At 40.0% G+C, this 25,012-nt stretch overlaps 1 protein-coding gene across 1 annotated transcript; it reads right to left on the bottom strand.

Moving 5' to 3' along the window:
- Positions 1–22,584: 22,584 nt before the first annotated feature.
- LOC147455492 (putative xyloglucan 6-xylosyltransferase 1) lies at positions 22,585–24,166 on the bottom strand. Its single transcript, XM_086515276.1, has one exon. The coding sequence runs from the start codon at positions 24,057–24,059 to the stop codon at positions 22,755–22,757; it is 1,305 nt and encodes a 434-aa protein (XP_086371402.1). The 5' UTR covers positions 24,060–24,166; the 3' UTR covers positions 22,585–22,754.
- Positions 24,167–25,012: the final 846 nt, after the last annotated feature.

Raw genomic sequence — 25,012 nt, 5'->3', positions numbered from 1 at the left:
TCTTCTTTTGAGCATTTTAATTCTTCTTCCCACAATGGAAATACTCAATTCTACCCCATCTAACTCATGCAAGGCATAAGTTTCATTCCCATACACGTGCTTAACAGCATAAGAACCAAACCATCTCTTTGGAAGCTTACTTATTGTTAAGTGTTGGATTTCAAGACTAATATCATATACAAACACCCAATCATCTTCTTCAATATCTTTTGGCCTAAGCTTGTGCCTCTTATCAAACCTCTATTTATTCAACCTCACATCTTTCAATCATTGTTGTATCGCTTGGCTTCAATGATGGGAAACACAATATTTAAAGGGTGCAGATTAAGATTGTTTGGATATTACATTCTAGTTTTGTAGTGATTTAGGAAATGATGGCAGGCAAGTGCAAAGATGAATGTATGATCGATATGGTTTCTGAGGACAAGTTTTCTTTTGATGCCTATTAACTAGGACACTCAAATGTTATTGAAGTGCTTTGCATGCATGTCTTAATGCTTCTTAGCTAGGACGCTCAAATGTTATTGAAGTGCTTTGCATGCATGTCTTAATGGCTTGGAAAGTACAAGATTTTTGGGGGGCCCTTCTATTAATTTTTTCACCAATCTTGAGATGCATACACCATGAATGATTATAATTTTATAGGTTTTTGGCTGATAGAGTCTAGCATGTGCTAGAGAATGTGCTTTACAAGCCTCAATTTGGGCATTAGGTATTCAAGTTAAGAACAAAATAGTTTTCTGTATAGTTCTTAGGATACAAGAAATTTTGTGCTTGGCACTACTTTGGTCAATATTCTTGTCATGCTTTGGTAAATCATCATGACTAATTTTGTGCATGTCAGAATGCACAAAAGTGCTTGAGAAACTATGGTTCAAAAAATGTCCTCAGGGAGGCACTAGCTACCAAATTCTGTGTTCTCTATTGCTTGGGATGATATGCAAGCCAAATATGGTGTGCTTTGGGAAGCTCAAAGTGTTCTTGAGGATATTCTTGTCTAGAATGTTTTCTCTGAAGTACATTGACTGTGGGCAATGACTACAGTGCACTTTGAGAAGTACAAAGAGTGCTTGAGGAGCTTGGGATGATATGCATACCAAATATGCGTGCTTTGGGAAGCTCAAAGAGTTTTTGAGGATATTCTTGTCTGGAATGTTTTCTCTGAAGTACATTGACTGTGGGGAATGACTACGGTGCACTTTGAGAAGTACAAAGAGTGCTTGAGGAGCTTCCTCTATGGAATGTTCTCTCTTTACATTGACTATGGGAAATGCTAACAAACAATATGTTTGGCAACGCTTTGGTGGATAATAATGCCTAAATTGGTGCTTAGCATTTAGAAAGAGAATGAGTCTAGGAGGGCCTCTTTATTCATCAATTTAAGGGAGTTGAGCCTTTAGTGTTAGAAGGAAATCAAAGGATAACTTTTAAACTCAAAGAAGCAAAATAGCTAGTTTATTTGATTTCAGAAATTTAGAATTTTTCCGATAAATCAATAACATGCAACATATCCACGAAAAGACCTTGATGTATAGATCAAAAAACTATAATCTCTTCTCAAATTGGAAATTGCATGTACGAGTTTTGGAAGGCCAAAAACCATAAGGTTGTCCACCTTTTTAGGGGGAGAAGTTCATCTTTTGACCACTTTTAAGCCTCTCTCACACACCCATCATGGTGTGTATCAATTTGACAAAACTTTTAATCACCTCCATGATCTCATGCCACAAATAAAGAGGCCCTCCTAGATCCCATCCTCTTCCTAGTGAATGCCTCAGTACATATATATACCAAATTTGGTGTACTTTAAAAAGCACAAAAGTAGCTTGATGTTTGGATATGAGCTACAATTTGGGCTTTGGCCACAAAGCCCAATAAGAAGGCCATCCATGAGCATTTTCCTCAGCGATCATCCGTAGGTTGGCAACTCAATGGCCGGAAAACATACTACCCAGGGTATAATAACGTGAAATAGGAAGGGAAGAGAAAAAAAAAAGGAAGGCTAGGAGCAAAAGCAGAGGAGAGAGGAGTTTGTAAGGCTTGAGAGGCTTGTGGTAGTCTAGACAATGTTCAGATGAGCTTTTCCATGAAGCAAAAGTCGCAAGCATGTCATGGTGCCTCTTTTTTAAAACATTTGCAACAAACATTGTGTAGGTCAAGCTTAGGTTTCTACTGCATCATAAAGGGCTTTTCCCACGTTCCCTAGCAATGATGGAATCGTGCCTTGGGTTAGGGTGGGGTGGGCGGGGTGGGGGGTTAAGTTAGGAGGGAGGGGTATTGCATGAAAAGGAAGGTTAAGAAATGGGGAGCACCACAAAGGGAGGAAGTGGAGGAAGAGGAGCTATAGGAGGAAGGAACAAAAACAGAATAACGGAACAAGAGAGGGATGATCTCGGAGCTCTTGCTTGCTCTATCTCCCTCTCACTATACCACCCATTCACCCTTTCTTTAGCTCTCATCAAAGGGAAAAGCAAGGACCACATTTCTTGATCTCGACCTTGAGGGATACAATCAAGGGTCATCTCTCACCCCAAAGAAATTGCATAAATGAGGAAGAATAGGGAAGGAAGAAGGCACCTTTTTCATGAGGGAAAGAGAGTGCTCGCTCTTGAGAATCTCACCTCAACAATAATAATTCAAGGGGAGGGACAAGTCTTAAATCTATCTCTCTATCTCTCTCTCTCTCTCTCTCTCTGGGTGTCACTTAATAATTATGTGACTATCATGTGAGTACAGCAAAAGGGATTATTAAATTTATTTATTTTCTACATTTTCACATACAAAAGGGTATTGTAAAATGGAAGTAGGAAAAAAATTTACGGATTGAATAGAAAAAGGGTGTAGTTTATTTGCCAAAACTTCATAGCTAAGGAGTTTTATATATTTTTCTTGAACACACGTGATATACATAGTTTATACATTATGACCTCCTCTCTCTCTCTCTCTGTCTCTCTCTCTTCAATTTTTTGGAGAAAAAGGGATGAAGAAGATAATAAGGGAAGAGAATGATTAAGGATGACTAGGGAACACTACAAGAGGTTGTGTGCTCTTGTGACGTTGTTAGCGACGAAAATACACTGGGTTTTTATAACCCCCGGCGTCGCTAATAGCGTCGCTACGAGAGCGTCGCTATGTGCATCGCTATAAGCGTCGCTATATAGAGACGCTCATAGCGACGCTCATAGCGACGGTTATAGCGACGTTTACATAGAAGTCTATAGCGACGCTACAGAGCCATAAATAGCGACGGTTATAGCGACGCCCGAGAGAAATTTTTTTTGGTGACAGGGCATTGAATGCCCTGCCACCCAACCATATTGTACTTGATTCACTTTTTAAAAAAAGTGCAAGGGTAGATAATAGACCCAAAATAGTCACCCACAAGACGCATTGTTTGCAAAATTGACAAGCGTAAAATTGACAATTGTACACATCATAGGAAAAATGAATTGATTGGCAAAATGAACTGCGATGACAAATGTAATAATATACATGGTTCAAAAAGACGTATAAAATCCGTCTCATGATACATAAGCTATGAGAAACCCTAAACTAATGCTATCTAGCTACGGCTAAACTGACGTCGTTTAGTCAGACGTCTCATCGCGTCCAAGCGGCGTATCTGTCGGATTCTGCAAAAAAAGACAATAAGACAGCTTTCAGTAAGTATAAACATATAACGACATTTATAAAACAATACAAAAAATAGAAAAGAGTAAACCCTAATACTAACCATGCCGTCGCGAGAACTGAGAATGTCCATCAGGGCGTTTAAGCCCTTCCTGCCTGCGTACTCGTGCTCGTACGGTGTAGGATCACGTCCTGTCATCGACCACTGTCAAAATATACAAAGATTTAATTATGTTAGAATTAAAAAACTCATAAACCCTAAACTATCGAACATAAAGAGCAATGCGAAAACACTTACAAAATCGGCCTCAAATGATGCCCATCCACCGCTTCCCAAGTGGTGCGAGCTCCCTACCTCTACTCGCGCTCTGGCTGCATCCTTTTGTTGCTTCCACTTGTCAGGATTCTCGTGCGCGTCTTTCTTCGCATTCTTCCAATCTTCTTTGGCCAGCCAATCTGGCCTGTTCCACCCATGCTTGATTGCTTTTTGCACTTTGGAACGCTTGTGTTTGCAGTATTCGCGCAGTCGAATCTTCATCAGGTCTTCATTGAAGCGCTAATCCCGTGTTGGAACGGGAAACTCATCATGAAGTATGCTGATGACTCTGTTTTTTAAATCACTTGGTACTTCACTCCATTTGTTTAGTATGTAGTGTTTAAACATCTGAGAGCAAAGACCAAGCATGCGCGAGATCACCTTCTTGCCAGCATCATCCATGATGATGCCGCCGCTGAAGTCGACGGAGTAAGGCAAGCCCTCTGGCCAGTGACGCGTGAACCTGAGTGTCCCGGCAGGGGTCTCTAGCGGCGTGTCGATGGGGGTACGGACGTCAGGTGTCTCCACCGGCGTCTGGGCCCCGAAGCGAGGAGTGTCGAGTGGGGTGGCTCCTGGTGGAGTAGGTAGAGGTGTGTAGCTGCTAGGAACAGTCAGCCGCGCGAAACCTGGCGTAGATGGCGATGCTGTGGCTGGTGTGGGGGCGGGCAAAGAAGGGGAGGGTAAAGAGCCTTGTCGAACACGAGGCGGTGTGGAAGCATCGGCGGCGGAATCCCCACAACAACCGCCACCGCCACCACTAGAGCGCCGGTGTCTAGACGAGTGTGAAGATCCTCTTGTCGACACCGAAGCTTCGGAGCGCGTTGAATGCTCCGAAAGAGAGGGAGATGCGGATGGAGTAGGAACGCACGATGATGCGCCAGAGCGATGACGCTCCACGTACCACTGTCTCTACTGCGGTGACAAAGAAGAAAGAAACTCCTCATCATCCATACCTGCATTAAACACACGAATATTTAAACTTAATATTGAATGAATAGAGTAGACAATGACGCAAAGACCATTAAATACAATGACGTAATGACGCATATAACTACAATGACGCAATGAATTGAGTGATAGAAGAGGCAAGTCGAAAACTCAGAATTTTCAATCAAGAGATGTGAGCGCGAGTAGAAAAGAGCGTTATACACCATGGAAGGTACTTAGAGAGCCAGAGCTTTTACAACACGGAGCAAAATTGTTCAAATACAATATTTGTGGCTTTAGGATATCTCTCTCTCATTCTCGCATAACTCAGCATAACTTACTATATCTATATGGATCTCTCCGTTTAAACACATATCCTCTGTTTCATTTTGTAGCTCCTCTGCGTGCACCCCATATAGAGTAGTAGCATCTTGATGCTCGTCTGGCACCACCGCAGCGGCTTCTGATTGAGCATCTTCTCTGATCTCCTCTATTGATGCCGTTGTGATTGGCACATGGTAGCCTTCATACGTCATTGCACTATGAGGGGCTACCTCTATGACGTACCACCAGTTTGATGTAGACTTTGTAGGATGAAATATTACCTACCAGAGCCACATAACTTACATGAGATCTTTCAAGCACATAACTTGTAAAAGGGGGATGTTAACTATTTACATACTTACTTGTTCACAATGCTCGGGTAGTACGAAAGTGTCTCTTAGGTCAGTCCATTTCTTAGTAGAATCCACCTCAAGAAAACCAGACTCTCCTCTACGCACAGTAGCATTGCGACCCTCCATGATTATCTTGAACCATTGCACGTCGAACAAGTCGACAAAAAATCCTCTGTAATCGATCCTCAAAATCTCTTGTAGCATGCCGAAGTAAGTGAGTTCCGCCACCACAGGATCTGTATCAGAGGAACGTCGTCGACTAGACTGTTCAAATTTTGCCATGATTCCACAATCTTGAGTAAAACGCTTTTTGTCGATCCGTTCTACCCTAAAATGTCGACCTTTACACCATGCTGCTGTGTATGACTTATACTACAACGAACAAAGATTATGAGTGGCCGTTCAAACGTTTAGAAATAAAGTCACTAGCTAGTCGTACATTGCAAACTTACCTTGGTCGCGCAACCCCGAGAGTACTCCCACTCTTCCTCATTCACTTCGTCACCGCATTGTTGTGCGCTTTTCAATTGGTTGTGCAACCATCTTAAGCTCATGAATGTTGGTAGGCTCTCCAGAACCGTCGGATAGTGCATCGGTGGTCGTCTTCCCCGTCTCCACTCGATTCGTGCCCTTTGTCACTCTTGCTTTGCATCCTCATATTGTGAAATCCACTTTTGCATCACTGGATTGTGAAGCATGCAAAATCGGTTGATTTTAGCCTCTAGATCTTCCGTCATCTTCTTCTCAACACCGAGATTGCACATGACAATCCCAGATATGCGCTCATCATCTATGGTTCGCCATAGCGTGTCTCGGGCTTTATCAAATCCGTCTAGCCACTCTCCAATGTACACTAGGGACTCTGATACCAACCAACCTTCTGCCATGCTACCCTCCGGACGTGCCTTTTGACGCACATATCCCTTAATCGTTTTCATGAAATGTTCTAAGAAGAACATCCATCTGGAATGAACTGTGCCAGCTATTTCCACCTCATCAACTATGTGAACAAGAAGATGCACCTGAATGGTTAGCATGGTAGTAGGAAAATGTTTCTCAAACATGCACACAAGCTCCGCACCATTTAGTTTGGAGAATGGTATGGAGTCTACGTTGATCGCCTTTTGTGAGATCCATTGCACCAGCTTTGCAAGTTTGTAGATTGTGTTACGGATGTCGAGAGACAAACATCCCTCAATGGAAACTTGTAAAATAAACTGTAAAGTATGTGCAGCAATGATATTAAAGTCCACATTTTATGCAATGATATTAAAGTCCACTATGAACGTACCTGACACATTTTATGCCAATGGTGTGACTTCAAACCGGTAAGCTTTCCTTCTTTAGTAAAACACGTTCGGAGCGAGTGCACTACGCCAGTGGGGGTCCGCAAAGATCGAATGGTCTCTTTTACTTTGCGTTCTTGGGCTCTTGTGAAAATCCATGGTGCTTTAGGGAGTTTTATCGATCCATCAGACGCTGTTTGCGGCCAATATTGCTCCATACGATCCACATTTCTAAGGTCAACTCTGGCTCCCAAAGTATCTTTCTTGCCGGTCGTATGGTCCCATGGTAGATTACCCACATTCTTGAATATGTGCATTGGATCGAGCAAGTGATTGATCATGAGTCGGGGCCAGTATGGTAACTCGTACCATAGAGATAGTCTCTTCATCCCTGGAGGAAATCCGTCATCGCACATCTCCTTCTACTCTAACCATGCTTGTGCAGACATCCTTGGTGGCTCTCTTCCCAAAAAGCCGTTGCGTAACACATGATTCTCTGGAAGATACGCTTGATGACCTTCGTAGATTTTCTTCTTCAGTGAGGGCGCCCTACGTGCATTCAGTCTAGGTCCACATGTGACACATGCTCTGTATCCGCTTGTTTGAAGCCCTGCATGTATACACATGATAATAGATCAACTATGGGAAAAAACAAGATTTACAGTGTCTGAGAGAGGAGTGTCAATAGATCACCTGAGCATTCTGTTAGCCCGGGATAGTCATGCATGGTCCACATTAGAATGCCTCTGATCAAAGCATTCCGTCGTCCTGTGTGTCGGCTCATATCCACCACCTCTATGCCAATCCACAATTGTTGTAGCTCTTCCAATAGTGGACGAAGATACACATCCATATTCTCCACTTTATATCGCCCTGGCACAATCAAGATTAGCCATAGGTGCCCCTTCTTCGTAGTCAACCACGGGGGAATGTTGTAGTTGACGATGACAACGGGCCATACACTGTAAGATGTTGATCTTTGACCAAATGGATTTACGCCACCCATAGCCAGGCCTAAGCGCAAATTTCGAGCTTCCCTGGCAAAATCCGACCATGTTTCATCTATATGTTTTCAGGCTACGCAGCCTGCAGGAATTCGTAGCACACCATCAGAATATTTATTCTCCTCATGCCATGATGCTAGGGCGGCCATGGACTTACATTCGAAGAAATGCTTGATGCGAGGAAGCAGAGGAAAATGTCGCAAAACCTTTTGTGGAATTTTTGTCCCGTGGAGATCTACTCGATATCTTTCGGAATCACATTTCGGACACTTCTCCATGTCTATGTATTCCCCTCTAAAAAGAATGCAGTCATTAGGACAAGCGTGGATAGAATTGTAATCCATCCCCAAGTTTCGCAAAATCTTTCTTGCTTCATCTCGGGAATCTGGCATCACATTGTCAGCTGGTAGTATGTGCTCTTTAAGCAATCTACACAACATAAAAATATGATACAGTCGTGTAAAAATCTATCAGATCATTATACATTTAGAGTTTTATTAAAGTAAACTAATTGTAATAGATCACCTGAAAAGCGCTGTGACGCTAGTGTCACTCCATCCAAACTTTGCCTGCATGTTGAGAAGAACCAGGAGTGCTTTCAATCTAGGCATACGTGCTCCATTATACAATGGCGTATCGGCTTCACTTTTCATATCATCATAGATAAGCCTTTCTGAATCCATGACCGTCTCGATCATTTCATCAATCTCGGGCTCAAACATTGCCTCGTTGGGAATGTGCTCTGCATGATCATCCCCCGAGCTGTCAGAGGCTACATCTTGTGGCCTCACATATGCTGCTTGACCAAAGCGCCTGCGAACACGTCTATTGGGTTGCAAGATTGCTGCTTGTTGGCCAGCGTCAGAGTCCGACGAGTTATAATTGGCAACAACTCGACCTATAATAGATGGATCAAACTCGCCAAATTCACGAACGTGCTGCAAAGAAACACGCCTTGTCCGTCGCACAGCATGCTTGCATTGATTACAAGGACATAAGACCCTCGTTGAGAGATAGGTGTTTCGGTTGGACGGTCCCACATCCTCGTCACTACTCATAATGAGGATAAAAATCTTATAACCTGGACAACAAATTTAATATTCTATTGGCATTCTTCGTCTTATCTCTCTCTCTCTCTCTCTCTCTCTCTCTCTCTCTCTCTACCTCACATTCTCTAGTCATGTCCAATCCCCGCACACCTCGGTCTAGAGGTGCACGGAGATCAGAACCACCGGGTTATAATCTCGTCTTTATTGGTCAATACCTATATTTGTGGGTACAAGAAATCTACAGACCCACGTCTACATGATACTGCATGTAGTGGACAGAACCCCTTTGCCTCTTCTCTAGCTGTAGCACTTCACAGCATCTTAACATCTTTTCACAGTAGATCTTTTCACTATTCGTCTAACTCTAAACCCTAAACCGTAAGTAATTCTTGTGTGGACTCGATCTAACGTAAATAAGCGTAAATCTAAATAAACGTAAATCTAACTAAAAATAAACCTAAATCTAATTTAACGTAAGTCTACATCTAACCTAATCTTTAACGTCTTTTGGGATAGTTTCCTACGACGTTAAAACTCTCTTCTTCTTGTGTGTGTATGTGTGTGTGTGTGTGTGGGTAAACCTAAATAAACCTAAGTCTAATCTAATATAACATAAATCTAAATCTAACGTAAATTATGTTATATTAAAAACAAAGAACTAAACTAACAGGGATTATAAGAACCTTAAAACTGATTTAACACATAATTTTTCACATAACTCGGTAAGAGTTGGCATTCTCATCACTAAAGATGTGAGAGTTAACTTCCGGCGGTGACGCTGCCTCATCTCCATCCACATCTGACGACAGCAATTGGCCCTTTGGACCGTTCTTGCTCTTGTTACTAACTTTGAAGTTGCTGTTGAATGACTAGAGGTTGTCTAGATGGTCATTGTCATGGATGTAGTGACTCTTGCCGCCCTGAAGATCCACCTTCTTCCCTATCTTCTGAAGACATTTCACCAGTACTTTTGGATCGACGGAGCCCACCATGAGTGAAGGCAGCAATACCCTATATTACATTGAGGGCTTTCTTCACCCGCTTCATGCAGGCATCGCAGTCTATGGAGACCTAAATCTAATCTAATATAACGTAAATCTAAATCTAGCGTAAATAAACGTAAATCTAACTAAAAATAAACCTAAATCTAATCTAATTTAACTTAAATAAACCTAAATCTAATTTAACGTAAGTCTACATCTAACCTAATCTTTAACGTCTTTTAGGATAGTTTCCTACGACGTTATAACTCTCTTCTTCTTGTGTGTGTGCGCGTGTGTGGATGTGTGTGCCAATAAAAAGAGATAAATGGTATAACCTTTCTATCACCCATGCCAAGTATGATAGATTGGTTATGCCATTTCCCTCTTGAATAATAGGTCTTGAGTTCAACTCCTCGTTGGCTAGATCTTTAGGTCTTTTAATTTTAATTAGTTTCCTACGACGTTAAATTAGTTTCTCTCTCTTTCTCTCTCAATGTGTGTGCATTTTTTTGTTTATGCATGTTTTCTCTCTCTTTTCCTCTCTCAATGTGTGCGTTTTTTGTTTATGCATGTTCTCTCTCTCTTTTCCTCTCTCAATGTGTGCGGTTTTTGTTTATGCATGCTCTCTCTCTCTTTTCCTCTCTCAATGTGTGTGTGAGTTTTTGTTTATGTTTGTACTCTTTCTCTCTCTCTCTCTCTCTCTCAAAAACACTATGTGTGTGTGTGTGTGTGTGAGAGAGAGAGAGAGAGAGGGAGAGAAAAAGAGGGGAAGGGAACATGAGAGTGAGGAGAGGGAAGGAGCATACCTGGCTCTCCTTCCTCTCCTCGTGTGTATGTGTGTGTGTGTGTGTGTGTGTGTGTGTGTGGAGAAGAAAGAGAGAGAGAGAGAGAGAGAGAGAGAGAGAGAGAGAGAGGGAGAGCGTTACCTACTCCTTGCTTGAGGGCGCCGAAAAACTCAGATCTGAGATCTGAGTTTTTGGGTTCTCTCTGTTATTTTTTTAGCCCAGCGGGCGTCGCTATGAGCGTCGCAAATTTACAAGGACGCTCATAGCGACGCCGGGAAATTTGTTTTTGAGTGTCGCTGTGTGAGCGTCGCTAATATGAATAGCCTCTTGTAGTGGAAAGAAGGAAAAAGAAAAGAGGTTTTTGGCAGGTTTTAAGGGGGAGCAAAAGGACCAAATCTAAAGTTTTTTTTTAGAAGAGGATTGTGATTCAATCTCTCTCTCTCTCTCTCTCTCTCTCTCTCTCTCTCTCTCATGTTCAATAAACACACAGAAGAACCGGAATCAAAAGGGGATTAACCATACCATAGATGGTGACAAAAGCAGCAGAGAATAACTTTTTGTTTTGAGGTGTGCATGAAGTTAAAAAAAAGGAGATTGAGTTAAAGAGTGTTGTGATGCAAAGGAAGAGGAAGATCGTTGCTTAGGAAGCTAAGATGATAGGTTCAATCTTTGAGGTGCAGAATGGTGGAAGACTAAGAGGTAAAGAGGGTAATTGATTTTTTATACACTATATTTTCTTCAACTTGGAATTAAAAGTAGACAAATTTTTTTGTAATGTGTTTATGGACTTTGGGAAAGTATAGGTGAGCTCAACAACAATGAGTAGCTGTTGAAGTTTAGAGTAAGGGCCTACCTACATTGATTGAGGAGATTGAGTGCATGCACCTATAAGGGCTTGGACATGCATCAAGATGAGCCCAACATCATGATTGTTTGGGAGCCAAGCAGCGGTTCTGATTGACTATCAATGTTAGAGCTATTGATAAAAATTTACCTATAGTTTTTTTTACCACTTTGGTGATTCTTAGAGGTCAATTACATGCCACCTTCTATAGTTTATTCTATTTTTAATGATATAGTGCTCATTTTGGGTTCCTTTTAGCATTCATATATCTATTTTTGCTCTTTTCTCTCACACCAAAGGCCCCGTGTCTTCCCAACTCACCTCACAAACACTTATCTCCCAACATCTTTGGTGAGCTTGACATGAAGTGAGCCTGAGGGAGAGGTGCAAATAGAGAATCTAGAATAGATGATGAATTTTATGGAAGATTTAACTTTCAAAGGGTTTGATGCAAATTTGATGGTTCCAACATTTAAATAGATGGTTGAATTGGTACAATGATATTTTCTTGAAGTGGAAGCTATGAAGATGAAAGACCAAATAGATGGAGAATAGATGATGCGATGGAGGTGGTACTTGATGTGACAAGTGTCATGTTTTTCAAGGACATGATCCAAAAGAATTTCTTGCATGCTATGAAACAAAGATGAAAAGTCGGCGGGTTCCATAAGATCGGATGGTTGCAGCTTTTGAAGAAGTTGTAATTGTGATCCTGAGAGTTTTGAAATTGCTGAAATGACTCGTGCAAGATATCCAGGTAGTTATTCCTTGTAAGCTTTCTCATGAGTTGCAAGAGAGAAATAAATTTGTAGCTCTTTGATAGATGGTGAAAAGTTCCAAGGCTTTACTAGTGCATTGGAGGTTGTTGTGGCTGGATGAAGATTTATAGGTTGAAGCTATTTTTCACAACCAAGCTAGAATCCCAAGCAAAGATGTCTCTGATATAGTCACAAATAGTTCAAAGGTTTGTGATGGCTATGAAATCAGAGGGGGTGGTGATGTTGAATCATTGTGGGTATTGCAAGGGATGCACATGTTTTTTTTGCCTTCTTAGATGGTGTACCAACTATGATGGGCTTGAATGCTCTTACTAGTGATGTTCATGTTAGTGATACTATAGATTCCAACAAAAGGAAGTCATCTTGTATGCTAGTCTCATAAGTGTTATGTAATCTCAATGGTATTTTTTCCAGGAGATTTACTACACGCAATATAGCTACCATACCTCAAACCAAGATAAAGAGAGGTCAATATGAAAATATAATCACCAAATCTCATCAGCCCATTGAGGAGAGACAAACTCACAACTCACCACTCTAGGCTATTGCAAAGCAAGATTGGCATCCCTACATCAAAACCTCAACCCTTTTATCGCAGGCTGCAGCAGCAACATGAGCTTTCCTCTTTACATTTAAAACACCTCTTGACTCACGACCCATAGGTAATCAAGTTTCATCTCTTCTTGATATTTTTAATGCACTTACTCACTCTTTGAAGCCTCAACACTTCTATGTACAAAAACAGTAGAACTATGCACCCCACACAGCTTTTGTGCATGCATAGAGATAGTAGGCACACAGGACCTTTGTACACTTTATACAAGCATGATTTGGCTACATCCAAGGGTCCCAAAAGCACACCAAAAAAACTTATGGAAGTCCTTGGGGTGGCACACACCATTCCACAAAAACAATCACAACGTCATCGAGGGATTTCCCACATTTCATAGGTTACAAAAGAATCCACACATTGAGATACATCTTTGTACATTCCTTTCTACCAATACCTTTCTTTTATTTTGGCCAAATTTATTGATACACATGGGTGACCATCCCATCTACTCTCATGAAATTACTTGACAAGATTCATTTGAGTGCATTTGTTGCATACTACCCTTTGTTTTGGAAGCTTCCACAAGTATCCACTCTTCGAAAAGTACCGATATGCCTTCTTATCCTCTCAAATTCTTGTTCAAAAAAATCTTGTTTTTCTAAAGTGATCAAGTAACACCCAATAAGCATCCATTCCAACTTCATACATCTCCTCTTGAAATGGCACTATTCAGGCTACCAAATACATTTGATCACCATGAGCATGAGAAAGGGTGTAAAACCTTGTACGTGCATCATCTCCATCAACAACAACCATGTTCTCTTCATCTTTACACCTCGATCTAGATAGCATATCTTCCATTGGATTATCCTACTCTGCAATATGTCTAAACTCTAGATTCAATCACTTTATCTAAGAAATTCATCTCGTAAGATAGCAATGTCAAGAGTTGAAAAATTTGTACCATGTCAAGGGTAGGTAAAAAATCAGTTTCCACAATCTTTGTTGCCCCTATCAAGTACTACTTGTCACACCTTAGTGTTGTCAAGGGTAGGTAAAAAATAAATTTCCACAATATTTGTTGCCTCTATCAAGTACTGCTTATCACACCTTAATGTTGTAACATCTCCCCATGATTCTCTCTTTACCTGTGAATAAGTGCATTGGCAAAAACTCAAAACCTTAGCCCCAAATCTCACCATATATTTGTTTCCTTGTTCATCCTTCTATCATATTTCCCATCCAATCCGTATATGACTTCTATCTATTGTCAAAATCACAAGTCTTCCACATGCATAGTCTACATTTCTCAAGGATGGTGATGAAATAAGTAGCATATTCTAATTTCTCATGGATTTCATACGCTCTTCTTCCCATTAAAATTTTGATTCTTTTCAACAACCAATAGACAGGATCTACTACATGTGCATAATGTGGTATCCAAATAAAGCAAAAGATGCATGAACCCAAAAATCTTTGCACTTCAGCTATTGTTGTACATGTTTCTTTCATGTTTTTGATTGCATCCACCTTTGTTGGACAAGGCCTTCGAAGGACCACACATATGTCCCACAATCAGCACTTCATTCACTCCAAATACAGACTTTCCCCTGATAAGGTAAAACCAAATTCTTCCAGCTCGGTTAAAATATTCTCTCAATTTTCAATATGGTCTGCACAAAAATTATGGCACTTCCTTGAATCCGTAGCTTCATCTTTGTCTTTCTCTTAGTATCTGTTGATAGGCACATCATCAAGAATGGCATTGTGATTTGAGGTATATAGTCACATAGAACTGTATTCATCCCGTTCATCGCATGTGCAACTAAATTAGTTTCTCCTTAAGTAAGGTACACATCCTTGCCAATCCCAAAGGTGTGTTCAATTTTGTCAAATCTCTACTTTTAATAGCTAGCTAAAATTGATCATTCCCTGAATAGAGATCTCACATTGAGTATATTTCCCTTCTTGCAAATGCCTCTATAAATTCACCCACAATTGGTCATGTACCCACATTCTTGATAGTAACATTGTTAATAGGTTTCACATCCTGTATGAAATACAAAGCTCAATTATTCTTAGGCACAATGAATCACCTACTTGAATATGGTGCCCAAGAAGGCTCCCAATTATCCATGTTAATCTTCTCATTGAGTAACTCTATTAGCTTTAGAAAATGTTCTTTTGGGATCGTAATTGGACGTAATTCCAAGGTACATGAGAAATAGTGAAGATGGCCATAGGTTCATAGAAATCCTATCTCATGTGACTGAAAAGAAAAATCCTTAACTTCTTTTGAAAGCATTTCTATAAAACACTTCCTCTTTTTGTGTTCAAAACTCCTCACAAGCAACCTTTAGTTCTTTTAGAGATTCCATTGTGAAGTTGTGTCCTACTCTTTTTGAATCCCTGAGATTTGGCTACAAAGAATCTTCTTCTAGCTTCTCCCTAAAACCTAATTGTGAAAGGAAGGCCATTGGTCTCACTTTCTTTGCCATAGTTTTGTACTTGGTCTCTACTTGCACTTTTGGTCGACCTTCATTAAAATTGAATCCTTCCTCATTGTTAGATGCCTCAATCATCTCATACTTTTATTTTGCACAACTTAGCTTTCATATTACATCTTAGAATCCATTACAGCCTTAAGCTTATACATAATATCAACACAAGAAATTTTCAGAGAAACGTGAAATATACTCACTATCCTCTATAAAAACTATCTCCCTCATCTCATTCTATACATTATATACATGTTAGTGTTTGTTTCTCTTCATATATTCAAGCTTCATGAAACATATTGAACCATGCTCTATTAGCTCTTAAAAACCTATAGAGAAAGCTCTTCTCCATTTGGGTCATATGAGAACCTTTTTCTTTCCATACCATTTCCATCTGGCTTCACAATGGTACATGGACAAAACTCCTCATCTGCATGTAGTCTTTGAACTTTTTGTTTGCCTTTGGTATATTCCCAAAGGCTATGACGGTTCCTCTCATGATTCACACAAACTATCAAGACTTGGACAACCCCCTTCCTATCTCTACTCTCTATCTTGGCATAAGTAGAGACATCATCCAAGATCTCTATTTCCATGCAAATGGCTATGATGTATGGCTTCCCAAGAATAAGAGGATAAGTAGTCATCTCTTGCACAAATAATTTTTGCTCATCTTTGACATTGCCAATGGTCACCTTCACATTTGGACATGCCCCATAGAGATCTCACAATGAATTGTTAATAGAACTAGTCATCCAACCATGGTATGTGTCTATCGCTCACTCTGGGGTGAAACTATGTAATCATGTTAATGTATAATGTGAGTTTTAAAGGAGGGGTTTTAAAATTTAAAAAAAAAGGCAATTTAACAGAGATACATTAAAATAAGGGGTTTTTATATTCAATTTTGAAAAAAAATCCTAAAATAAGAGGTCATTTTATTCATTTGTACATGTTAAAAGAGGGGCTTTTTTAATACCCCACGAACATACGTTATATATGGGAGTACTAAACGGTGAACCCCCCGAGATCGTTCATTTTCCTTTTATGTTAAAACTCTTGGGACTAAGATTGATTTTGGAGCCATGATATATCAATGCAACATATGGATTCTCAAGATCACCCAACGAGACTAAAGTTACCATTGTAGTTCTTGCCCGATGGCTCTGAGAGTAGCAAATTTTATGTGAAGCTTCATCTTCATCATCATCATCCACAAATCTAACATGTATATCTCTTCAAGAAGATATACATGCTGTAGCTCTTGCCCAATGGCTTTGAGAGTAGTGTATTTTATGTAAAGCTTCATCTTCATCATCATTATCCACAAATATAGCATGTATATCTCTTCAGGACAATTGGTAGAGTATCCTACCACATTGTCATTACATCTTTGCTTGTACATGTATCCACCATGCCTTCAATGACACTCATTCACCCTATGATTGTGAAGGAATATACTCAACAAGAGTTTGTCTCTTTATTTTTATGATATCTATAATCTCCTCATAGAACTCATGCTTAACTATGCCAAGAACTTCACCCAAATGAAACTCATATTTACTATTCAATATCTTTTTCTCCAATACTTGTTTTAAGTTGTAGTAACATCAATGTCAAATTGTAACCTATAAGTAGGACCTTTGGAGTTTTATTTTCCCTGCTCGTTCTTCTTTCCTATAGATACTTCATGGATCCTTCCTTTCTCTAGCTCTTGTAAACCTCTTTGAAGTAGAGGATCCTTCATCCCTATTTGTATGCTTCTGCCTCTCTTCCGCAATTGTTCATTGTTATGACACTTAGAAAAGTAGGCATGCACTAAGAAAGAGGACACAAGATCATCCCAACCTTTTGTGTGGTGTGAAATCATCAAGTTCATGTAATACCTATTTAGCTACCTTTCCTTTCTCATTTGAACCCACTGCATACTGCCACAAGCCATTGACGTCCTCCAAAACATCATGAATATGCCTTGACCCTTTCTTTGGAATGGGATCTATCTTTGCCCCAATGGTAGCAACCTTCACTTTAATGGCATACCCATGTCGCAGAAGTGGATCTTACCATTCTTAAAAGACACAAAATCCCTTCTCAAAGCATCATTGAAGCTATCAAAACCCCTTTGGCTGTGGTCTCTACTATCACACCATATACATATGTACACAACCTCTTCTTTACTTAGAGCTTTTTGTCCCAAAGGTTTCCCTTTCTATTAAAGCTTTGAAACTTCAATTTTATTTTATACATGTCCTTAACAAGCCCATCAAGCATAACTATCACCTTCTAGAGTGAAAATAGTAGGCCTTGTTGGATTCACTAGCATGGTAGAGGTAGAAATACCCTAGGAGTAGCACCATTCACCACAATCTTCTCTCTACGTCATTGCCTCTTAGCAAGAAATGAGTCCTCCTTCCACTTTGCCTTTATGTCATGTTATGTTGGTAACCTAACAGGACATAAAAGTGTCATTTTAGTTTTTTTTTAGAAACCTCCAAACTCATACGAGATCCATTCTTTTTTAAAAATTCCTTTCTTGTGCTTGAAGTGAAGATACCAGTACTAATAGAAAAAAAAAACTTTGAAAATTCCTCGCTAGTTGGTAATGGTAATTCTCCAAAGTTTATGTACCATAGTGTTTCACTCAAGACATTAATTTTTAGCAATCAATAGCATACTAAGAACTTTGATAATTTTTATAGACCATATCATAATTTTTCCCATAAACTTCAATGAGTTAGTAATTATACAATGTCATTCTCTTAGCCTCACTAATTTTGTTTTGGGATAAATAATAAGGTTCAAAAAAGTTGCAATGTTTCCATTCTCCTGACATCTTATCAAAAATTATATAGCCACTCTCTCACTTTTGTTGCTAAGTGCATGTTTTCTTAGGTCCGTATGGCCTTTACATTCAAAGTATTCAAAAGCTTTCACCATTGACAATTTTGTGCACCATAAGAAAGTACTAAAATGGAAAATATGAAAAAAATGGTTGCAGACTTTGATCTTTTCAATTCCCTAGAGAATGCTCAATATATAGGGAGATTTAGAGATCCTGATTAGATATGGATATAAGCTACAAAGTTTGCATAGTTGTTTGCTCAAATTAGCAATAATATGAAGATTAAATTTGTTCATGTAGATTGGCTCTAATTCTTGCTGAATCAAAAAACGCAACCATGCTTTTATACTTTGCTATATGGGGTATTGGGTGCCCCAAAACTCGAAAGGAAGAATAGTTGTATGTTATGAAACCCACGTGCATAATCAAAACTTTCTTTGCATTGTATTAAAGTTACTAAAAAAAAATCATGAAAGTGTAAAATTTGGTTTAAAAATGAGGAATAGAAAATTATTGTATTTAGATCATAACTTTCACAATAACCATGCTTGATTTTCCTTAGAAGCATAAAAACATGTTGAGAACTAGTTAGACTAATTCATTAGCACTATAGATCTCACAAAGACAAGTTTTCATGTGTTGCAGGTGCAATTCTTTGAAAAAAAAAACCAAAAATAGCACACGTTCTTTACAAAATTTATGTTGAGAAAAGCTTTGTAAGAATAACGTTAAAGGTGAAATTAGTAGAGAAAAAAAAAACATGTTTTTTTAGATCATAAGCCAAATTTGTGGATATATAACACTAAAAGATTCTTTTTAAATTTCTCAGATATTACAAGAAAATGGTCACTTAGCAGGACGATAAGTGCCCTTACCAACCTAGTGTTAAACCATGTTCTATGTTCTTGTCTTCCAATAATAGCTCTAATCGTGTATTGTGACTTGAAGAAACAATTCAATCTTTTCACCATCCAAAGTACCTTGCTGCATTCCTGACAATTGAGCATAGCATTACTCAAACTCCCTTAGTAGTTCAATGATAGAAATCCCTTCTTTTGGCTTTGAAACCCACGGTCCTAAGAAAGTTTGTTTTGTATGAGATTTCCTCTCAAAGTCTTCCATGAAGTATTCTTTTTTAAATCCAATTTGAATCCATCCCAAACACTTCCATGAAGTTCCTTGGTTCCCCTTACATTTTCTCTAATCTCAAGAACCACAACAAGCTCAAAAAATTTCGATCATCTCTGCCTTTGGTACTCGTTGTAACTCCATCTCTTTCATATAGCCACACAGATACTTTGTGACATCATTTCCTTGAAATTGATCCATTTTATTCACAATAGACTAAAGGACTTTGGTTTCTGATATCTCCCTTTGTTCTGCAGCTTGTTGCTATTGCATTTAAACATAGTAAAAACTCGAAATACTTACATTATACCTTGGTCAAAATGGATTCCCTATTTGTTTTAGTGGATCCATAGCTTATAAGATTTATATTGAGACCTTTGAAAAACCTTTAACCCTCACTCTAGCTTGCTTCGTGTGGGGCTCACCAAAAGGATGTCAGTAAGTACACACCATAGATAGAAAAGTGTTGGGCCTCTCACTATGAGAGTTCGTAGGCCTGACTCGTGGAACATTTGAAATAAAATAAATACCAAAAAAGAAAAATGTGTAACCCTTCATCTAATTAAAAAAGAACCAAAATCAACATAAAACTCCTTTGTGATAATTTGGTGTAGCCTCACTCCCAATTACACAGATACACTGCCTGTTTTCCCTAAACATTATGTTCCTCCTTCAACTCTTCATCGAGGATTTAGCACCGTTATAGACAAGATCACACACCTTTTTGAAGAGAGAAAACCCTAATTGGAACCCTCACACACTCAAATACAAGGTAGGAACAAGGTGAAACTACATTACAAGCTTGTGTATTCCTTCTCAAAGAAGCTTAAAGTGCTGATATTCCTCTTCAAACATGCTTCCTTCCTGCTTAGAGTCACGTAACCGTGAATGATGTGGCATTTTGAGCCATATTTGTTTGAAAATGTGTTTTTTTATTATCATTTATCATGTTGCTGGCCATGCTAGCTCAAAAATGTCCATTTTGATCGTAAAAAGCCCAATCAAGATTGAAAAAATCCCTTAAACCGTGGAGCATTTCCCATGAGCTCAATTTCCATGCTAAACCTCATTTTTCCACTTAACATGACCTCTAATCACATCGTTGATGGCTACGCATACCAGTTGCTATTTTTGGATGCTATTCTTCTACATCAAACTATTTTGACAAAATGAAAGTGTCACCATGATGCACTTGATATATGTACATTTCTAAATCAAAGTAAGTGTGTTTATTGTGAGAAAACATGCAGGATTGCCACATCCAAGGCGTTGCCTCCTCGGTAAGGTATGTATACGATTACAACTGTGGCAATCGTTTTTGCAAATGTGCCAGAGCACAACATCTCTAGGGAAGAAGATGCACATTCCTTCTTAAATTGAAGAAAGGTAGTGTAAACATACAAAGAAATTATTCAAAGTGATAATATTTATTATTTGAAAAAGCATAGAAAGGAATTTTGTATGGGTAGGAGAATGATGTTTTGCCAAATACTAATTAGAAGAGAGCTGATTCAAAAACAATGCCGTTCACTATCAAATTTGTTCAAACGTCAGAATTGAGGATTTTCAAAGCATTTAAATTTCAAGACCTAGTCACGTTCCAAATTCACCCATGAAAATGTAGGGAGGCACGACTGCCTCTGAAGTCAAGCGCTGAAGGGCCGCCTTTGACAAAAAAAAATTAGAAGAATACAAGCACGTTTACCATTCTTGGTACTTCCTTACGATCGACCCGGGTTCAAACCCCAAACACTACATTCTTGATGTGGTTTGCTCTTTCAATGCTTGCAAAATGCCTATATATAGTGTAATCCTACATGGATAAAACAGAGATTTAGTGTATTTTTAACTGGCTACGATTGCAAAATCACGGCTAGATTCCGAGCTTGCCTTGAAAAACACTGTGCAAAATTTTACAAGATTTAGTGTAAATAGCAGCAAATGCTTCAAACTTAGGCCTCAAAACCAGCAGAGTAATGTTCTTTTTTAGTTAGAAGTAATGTTTTTGGAAAGCTCTGATGGAAATATTAGAGCTCACCTCCAAATTTCGTATTTGAAGGCGAGAAAGCCCACAAAGACACTATGGCCGTTGGTTGGTTAAGACCATAATTTATCTGGCAATATTGACATTTGTACCTCAATGGTGAAGGTACTCAAGGTTCACAACCCTCAGTGCACAAGAAGATTTAGAATTTTTCTCATGTAGAAATTAGCGGAGTTTTTTATAATGTTTTTCATACAATGCACAACATCATGAGCTTATGCTCGAGAGGCACCGCATACGTAGCTAGGTACGATTGGGGGCAGGGGTATTTTTAACTAGGCTTAGCTCCATCCCGGCTATAACTTTTGATGATTTACCTCTATGTTTAGAGTGAGAAGGCAAGAAAACCTACAAAAATTGTACATAATTTGTGTAAAAACGTTATAAATATGTTCGATGTGCCTCTTAAATTTTTCTATATGTAGGTTAAAAAAAGGTTCTTCTCGAACAGTCGCCACTAAGTGTATGAAATATGGTAATTGCCAAAATACATGACTAGCTATAGGGCATGCAACTCACACAAGAAGATTTAGAAATTTTCTCATGTAGGAAAACGAAATCTTTTCCAGTGTTTTTCATACAATGCATAACATCATGAGCTTCTGCTCGAGAGGCACCACATACCTAGCTAGGTACGATTGGGGCAGGGCACCCCCGGCCCCCCCACCGGGCCGGCGGTCCCCTGCCCCCAATCGTACCTAGCTAGGTAGGCGGTGCCTCCCTCACAGAAGCTCATGATGTTGAGGTAAGTCACAATGTGGGAATTATTGTTAGAATTTGTCCAAAACTTATTGTGTCATGCTCACAATGCTTTTGAATTTCACCTTCCATACCATTCAAAACATTATAGCTTTATGCTCTAGATCATGAACAAGGACTAAATATTGAGCATGGAGCTATGAAGCTCAGTATAATTATTTCATAGGAAGATGATGAATGAGCCTTATACAAATTATCACAGCAGGGATGTTACTGGACCTCAAAAATTCTGATGAAAAATGATGGTAGAGCTTTGTACATTGGTACATCTCGCAGTGTGCGAGGATCATGGTTGATGATTTTTTGTATGTTGGCCGTAGCCGAGGTGTGGTGAGAGCCATACACAAGAAGTTTTGGACAAATTCTCACAATAATTCCCACATTGTGACTTACCTCAACATCATGAGCTTCTGTGAGGGAGGCACCGCATGCCTAGCTAGGTACAATTGGGGGCAGGGGACCGCCGGTCCGGTGGGGGGGCTGGCGGTCCCCTGCCCCCAATCGTACCTAGCTAGGTATGCGGTGCCTCTCGAGCAGAAGCTCATGATGTTATGCATTGTATGAAAAACACTGGAAAAGACTCCGTTTTCCTACATGAGAAAATCTTCTTGTGATACATATGCAAGAATATATACACTCGTAAAAGGAGATTAAGACCGATCTTTCAATGGATTCATTTGCTGCTGCCGATCCATGGACTTGTTTGCGACTCGCACGACCTCTGATGTCCCCAAGTGTTTGTGCTCATACCCATAATGCTGCAAAACCTGGTTGTCAGCAAAGTTGAAAGCCCTCTGCATTTGCTTCATGCACCTTCCCTCGATCTCTTGCTCCCCACACGGCTTGCATCCGACAAAGTGCGTCACAAAGGGCCACCTATCATCTCCGTACCCGGCATGAGAGCTTTCCATCAGCTTCTCATATCTGTCCACTATTATCTCCCAATACCCATGCAGGCAATAAGAATTCTCCAAGAACACCTTCTTCTCCCATATCTCTTTCTGGGTATTGAGAATATAGACCAGTGCCGCTTGATCGTCGCTCTCAAACACTGGCCTCTTTGTGAGAAATTGTGACAAAACACTCCCAAGCTCATCCCTCACCTTCTGGTTTTCCCCAAAAGCTGCCCACACATCCATAAAATCTAAGGACCACTGGCAATTCCGAATGAGAAATACCCCCGCATTCAAGCCTATCCATGATTTCTTGTTATACACCTCCTCCCCCCACCCATGCAGGACAAGGTTATACTGCTCATACTTCTCCATTGGAAGCTCAAATGTCATGTCTGTGAATGCCGCATCGCTGTCCATCCACCATATCCAATCCACCTCCGGATGCGACAACATGAGCTTGCGAAGGAGTGGAAGCTTCGACCAGCAATCTGCCATCTCACCATCAAGAAGTGCCATGTTGTAGAAGATGCGGATTCCGTGCAAACGGCAGTAGTCCATCTTGTTCTTGGAGAATTGCAGGAGGAGGTGGTTGCCGAGGGGATTTCGACATGGTTTCGGGCTGGACCCGGTGACGAGGAGGATGCTGGGCTGCAAGCGGCCATTGGCATATTGGTGTAAGCGGGTGGGGGGGCTGTCGTTTTGAGAGAACCAAATCTGCCTTTGCTGATCCCAATCTGTGATTTGGGCACCCAAAGATGATGTCGTGGTTGCTTGATGACCACCAGGACCGGAAGCTGTACCTCTTCTGATGGATGGACTACTGATGAGAGTGGCCTTTCGGGCTAACGAGGAAGAGGATGTGTGCAAGACCATATTCGGTTTCTGCACAGCGCCATGAATGCTCTCCAAGGGGCGGCCATATTTGATGATGAAGAAGGCAATCAGAAAAGAGGGAATGGTGAATTGAATGATGGAATGCAGCAGAGATTTTGGAGAAGACCACCATACGGGCACTACTCTCTTCATCCTCATCCTCATCATCATCATCTCCGCTTTCATCGATCAATGAAGGAGAGCTTAAGAAGGGTGTTTTCAATCCCACGTTGCATGCTGTACGAATCGCAATAGTTTTTCAATAGCAAGAAGGAACCGGTCACAAACCTCCAAGAGTTTACGCTAACACCGGCATTGGAGACTTGGACAATTGCTAAATCATATGATCCCTTTTGAAACGATTAGAAAAGGGGAGGACCGAACACACACACGCGTGCACGCACCGGTCGCATGCATACACGCGCGCACACACACACGGGGTAGAATTTTACTTCAATCAACACTCATTAGACGCCGATGTGGTGGAGTTTTGCTAGACATTTTACCCATTTTGGAGCATTTTGCTTGTTTTTGCCGGGTGAAAATGTGAGCTACGCTTCAAAAATGCGTGGAAATTTATAGAATCTTGGAAATTTGAAGGGCAATGGAGCCTGTCAAAAATCAACCATGGAGCCCCAGCCTGCCCAATTCTTGAGTCTTGGCTCATTACCAAGGTGCATAGAAAAGATCTACGCCTTGATTGGCATGACTTTTTAAGGCCTTAACAAAGCAAGGAGCTCTTGGAGAAGTTGTGGACCATTGGATAAAGCTTGCCGATTAATGCCACATGGCAAATTAATGATGGCAAAGCTATTTTCTTCCTTTTTCTTTGCCATACTCTTATGCGTATGTGGGCCATTGTGAGAGATAGTTGACAATGGACATATGCACATATGTTTTGATACCCTTCTATACTCCTTGTTGAAAAGCTTCAGAAAATGATGAGAGCTCAACAATTCCACTCATCATAAGCTCGCTCAATTCAAACAATAGAAAAGCTTTCAAAACATCTAAAATCCAAAAGTGAAGGGTAAGATTTCCTACAATGAAAACCCTCGTCACAATTGGAAGGCCAAAAGATTTTTTACTCTATATAAGGTAAACATACCAATTTAAGTTCACCTACCAAAAAAGGGTTG

This window comes from Adiantum capillus-veneris, chromosome 6 (assembly GCF_014529385.1).
Source record: "Adiantum capillus-veneris isolate H3 chromosome 6, ASM1452938v2, whole genome shotgun sequence".
Classification (NCBI taxonomy): Eukaryota; Viridiplantae; Streptophyta; class Polypodiopsida; order Polypodiales; family Pteridaceae; genus Adiantum; species Adiantum capillus-veneris.
This window is presented reverse-complemented; position numbering and strand designations above follow the sequence as displayed.

Excerpts from the sequence above, each read along its gene's own strand:
- LOC147455492 (XM_086515276.1), bottom strand. The coding sequence starts at position 24,059 with ATGAAAGCGGAGATGATGATGATGAGGATGAGGATGAAGAGAGTAGTG.